We start from the raw sequence: 4608 nt of genomic DNA on the forward strand, positions 1-4608 counted from the left end.
CTACTCGGGAGGCTGAGACAGGAGAATGGCGTGAACCCGGGAGGCGGAGCTTGCAGTGAGCCGAGATCGTGCCACCACACTCCAGCCTAGTTGATGAGCAAGACTCCATCTCAAAAAAAAAAAAAAAAAATTGCTTTCCATCCAAAAAGGCTGAGAGATTAGCAGTTGACCTTCACTAACCACTTTAGGTGGCTTATCATCTTTTCCAGAGCAGCTCCAGCTATACTAAATATGCCTCATTCAGGATAAGGATATAGCTAGACCCATGGTCTTAACTTTCAAACATTAATTTGCCCACCTTTAGTCAAGCATATATTTGACATTTAACATAAAAAGGAGACAAAACAGAAGAACGTGCTTCACGTTACAGGTGGTAGGAATATTCTGCGTATTAAAATGAAGAATGTGAATACAGAACCTAAGACTTGGGTGCTCAAATTTTTATCAATTGAATCTGTATAGCCATGCAGTCTCTTGGAAGAAAAACAGACTAAGAACCCACAGCCATGTAACCCTTCAGGAATTGTGTCAAATGCTAAATTAGAAAGCTGACCCTCATTCAGAGTTCCTACTTCTTAATAGGCTTCACACATTTTTTTTTTCCAGGCATTAAGCACTGTAACCTAAGTGGGAAGAAAGAGATCCACACCTTCCCCAAAGAAACAGAAGATGGATCTAGGGTCAGGCTCAATTAGACCCAATTGTGATGACTCTCCAAAAAGGAACAATGCGGCTTTTGTGATATGCTCAGGCAGAAAGCTTGGACATTTTGCAAAACAATCTTATCCCCGGAGGAACCTGGGTTCCAGCCCTCTTCCTGGAAAGAGGGGTTGATCCAGGAAAGTTTTATACTACTCTTATCAGCTCTTGCTGAGATCAGTACTTTTTTAACAATCTCAGAAACAACCAAGACCAATGTGAAACCAGGAGTATGAGCCACTCCCGTCGGCGCAGTCATACATATAGGTCTCCACAGTCAAACCACAAGGTGTCGGATTATTTTGTTATTGTCTACCAAAGGGAACTCTTTGCTGGAATTGTTGGTATTTCATTAATCTGCCCCGATTTCTGTCTAAAAAGCCTTGACGGAGTGGATCCAGTGGCCAGCCTCGGCTGTTGGAAGTGCTAAAATGCAAATGTGCAAGAATCCTGGCCAAGCTCCCCATCCCCCAGGAAAGTGCTTCCTTACAGCCAGGCCTGGAGGGGAATGTTAAAAAGAGGGCCTGAGCTGCCCTCCGCCTTTCCGCCGGGACCCTCGCTCACACTGGGAGATTCAGCACGCATGACTGAGCCGGCCAGCACGCAAGGACAGCGCTCTTTTAACTCTCCTGGACAATGGCTTCAGTCCTGCCACCTTCACATCCTCCCCACACCCACTCGCAGGGTAAAGAAATCCATCTTTTCTTGGCCACATCGTGATCCACTTTTCAACGTCACCCCTAGATGTCATTTTCTCATTTTCACCCAAAGAAAAACTGGCCACTCGGGGAAACTGTGACTTACATACAAATCTGGTTTTTTAAAAAGTTTCATTTTGTTCAATTTCTTTAAATTTCCAGGTTGTTGACAGTTTAAAGCCAAAAATTATATAAATCTCCAGTCTAATCACATTTCTAGAAATAAAACATGTCAGTAGTAAACCTTATACAGAATAAAATTTCGCCCACGAGCTGACTCACGCCCCCACAGGATGCACCGAACTCCACCTTGCGTCCTCTGAGGGTACAAACACCACCTCCTACCTTGGCATGTACCCAAGCACACAATGCCTTAAAAATAATTCGCAGATACAAGGCTGTTGGTTTTTTTTTTTTCAAAAACATACTTCATATTTCCTCTTTTATTATATAAATATCAGTTTAACCTTTTACTGTAAGAATATAAACGTTTTAAGAGGATCTTTGTTATTATTTATACAAATTCACAAACAGTACAATTAATTGATAAAGGTCTCTGGGTTTCTTTAACTCCATGGTCTCGCATGTTGCTGTGGAGGATTCTAAAAAAATAAACAACAAAAATCCAACAAAAATATACATCCTACTCGAAAGTGATTTCTTTAAAGCCACAAGTCCCAACCCCCACCAAAATAAAGAAAGTCATCTATTCCTCCATTTAGAAACAGAATTTTTTTAAAACCCACAAACTCCCATTTTGTTAATAGGACAGAGATAAGACATGAGCTTCATCACAGCCCCGGGGGCTTTGCAGGCCAGCTTTGCTCCTGTTTCCCACAGGAAGCCGCACTGTGTGACCTTTTTGGGGGGAAACTTGGAAGAGGGTGAGGGTAGGGCAGAATTTGCATATATAATCATTTTCAAGACACAATCTGCATCTCAAACAAAAACAACGGTTCAACTCTCATTGCTCCCACATATTTGTGCTATAAATTAAGTCAAGATTTAGAAACAGGTCCTCAAATCCCAATGAACAAGGAGAAAAAGGAAATTACAGCCAGAATGTGGAAGTGGGGCACACTGGACGGATGGAGGCTGGGAAGACGCCGACACAGAAAGACGGACAGACCCAAGGGCATCTTTCCAGTCTAGGCACAAACACGTTTCAGTCTCAAAATCTCTCTCTTGTAGAATTCCAGGGCTTCAGAAAACAAGTAAACTAAAACGAGGTAGCCAGACATATATATGTATATATATATAATTTACATATATATATAATATATAGAATATATTCAGCAGAAAAAAAGGACCATGATTTCAAATATTTTCCAAAAAAAATTTTTAAAAAGGAAAGAAGATTGAGAAAATGAAATGAGCGTGAATAGCAGAGTACTGTAAGAGGAGGAGTGATGAGAAGAGACTGGGATTAGTTACAAAGTGGAAGAAGGGTGAAAAGGCCTTTGTAGCTGGGTTTGCTTTTTATACATTTGAAAATAAAAACCAGATCACAGTATTCAAATGAAAGCTGAAGTGAAGGCAGACATTTTCCTCAACTCCCCAGGGTTGAAAAGACAGTCACTCCCCACCCCCATTTCCAGTCACAGCAGTGGGGATACAGTAGCTGAATCAGTCCTCCACCCCCTGCAGGGGAGTGGGTGGGTAAGCAGCAGAGTCCATCTCTCCATCCGCGGGGAAAAGGAGCTGGGAGTTGGGTAGGGTAGGAACCCCAGCTGCAAAGAGAATGGGCTGGAAGCTGGGAGGGGGCTGGAGGAGGGAGGAGAAAAAGAGCCTGAGGCTTCTGTCATAGCCCCATCTCATCCGCTGCAATGATCTGTGCATAAGTGTGCGTGTGAGTGTGCGGGGGCGGTGGTGATGGGAGGATGAACAGGGCGGGACAAGGGGAGCTGATGCTGCCGCCCTCACCTGACCTTCTCACTGTCCGTCATCTGCCAGAGTCCCAGGTTGAGTACCTTGAGGCAGGGCAGCTGCGTGATGCGCTCCAGGCCGCGCTTGGTGATTCGGGTGCAGCCGTACAGGTCTATGCCGGTGAGCTGGCTCAGGTGCTCAGCGATCAGCTCCAGGCCCTTGTCCGTGATGCGCACACACTGTCCAATGTTGAGCGTGCGCAGCCCGTGCATCTGCCGCACCATGCGGTTGATGCCATCATCACTGATGTGGCAGGAGCAGAGGGAGAGAGACTTGAGGCCATCCAGCCCCTGGGCTATGTAAGCCAGACTCTGGTCTCCCACCTTGTCACAAAACGACACATCCAGCCCCGAGAGGCGCAGGCTGCCCATGGCCAGATGCATGATGCCCGTGTCACTGATGTTGTCACAGGAGCGCAGGTTGAGGCTGCGCAGGCTGCCCATGTGCGACAGGTGCAGGAGGCCAGCGTCGGAGATGCCCCCACAGAAGCTGAGGTTGAGGAGCCTCAGGCCCGTCAGCCCTCGGGAGATGTGCTTTAGAGAAAGATCTGTGAGCTTCTGGCAGTCCTGTAGCGTGAGCTGCTCCAGGCCCAGGCAGCCCTCCGCAGCGCTGCGCGTCATGCCGGCCAGGTGCCCGATGCCCACATCCGAGAGGTGGCGGCAGCTGCGGAGGTTAAGGCTCTTAAGGCGCTGCAGACCCCAGGCGATGAGCAAAAGGCCAGTGTTGGTGATGTTGCTGCAACCCCCCAGCTCCAGCACCTCCAGGCCCTTAAGATACTGGGCTATGCGGCCCAGGCTGCTGTCAGTGATCTGCTTGCAGAGGCTCAGGTTGAGAGCGCGCAGGGAGCCGATCTCCTGCACAAACGCGTGGCCCAGCCCGTTGTCGGTGAGGTTGTAGCAGCCGCTGAGGTTGAGGCTCTCGATGTTGGCCATGCCCTGGATCACGTAGCTGAGGCTGCGGCGGAGGCTCAGGATCTGCACCCGGCGGATACCCCGGGCCTGCAGGCTGGGGAACAGCGACGGGTTGGCCCGGCGCAGGTGCAGCTTGGCCTCCACCCCCCGCCACACCGACTTGTGGTAGGCAGCGTCCCGCCAGGCCGTACACACCTGCGCCGCGCGCCCCTTGTCCCGGACGTCCAGGTAGCCGAAGATCATGGCCAGCAGCTCCGGGAACAGGCATGAGATGTGGGTCTCCATCTTCCTCCTCCCCCCTCCGCGGCGCTGGGGGGAGGAGGCGCGGGCCCCGCCGCTCCGGACTCGGGCAGGCGACGAGAGCGCTTCTCCCC

General features: G+C 49.2%; 2 protein-coding genes across 5 annotated transcripts in view; one reads left to right on the top strand and one right to left on the bottom strand.

Annotated features, from left to right (window-relative positions):
* The window catches only part of FBXL14 (F-box and leucine-rich repeat protein 14), a 30372-nt gene extending 25770 nt beyond the window's left edge, over positions 1–4602 (bottom strand). For 2 of the 4 annotated variants that reach the window (XM_011931017.1, XM_011931019.1), the window contains exon 1: positions 3326–4602. In XM_011931017.1, the coding sequence (XP_011786407.1) occupies positions 3326–4519 (1194 nt within the window). In that variant the 5' untranslated portion in view covers positions 4520–4602. The remainder of the gene's footprint in view (positions 1–3325) is intronic. The other 2 variants (XM_011931018.1, XM_011931020.1) reach the window with 1 other exon arrangement.
* The window catches only part of WNT5B (wingless-type MMTV integration site family, member 5B), a 77436-nt gene that overhangs the window by 16030 nt on the left and 56798 nt on the right, over positions 1–4608 (top strand). The gene's annotated exons all lie outside the window — the stretch shown is intronic.

Source organism: Colobus angolensis, unplaced genomic scaffold (genome assembly GCF_000951035.1).
Source record: "Colobus angolensis palliatus isolate OR3802 unplaced genomic scaffold, Cang.pa_1.0 Scaffold89, whole genome shotgun sequence".
NCBI classification, from domain to species: Eukaryota; Metazoa; Chordata; class Mammalia; order Primates; family Cercopithecidae; genus Colobus; species Colobus angolensis.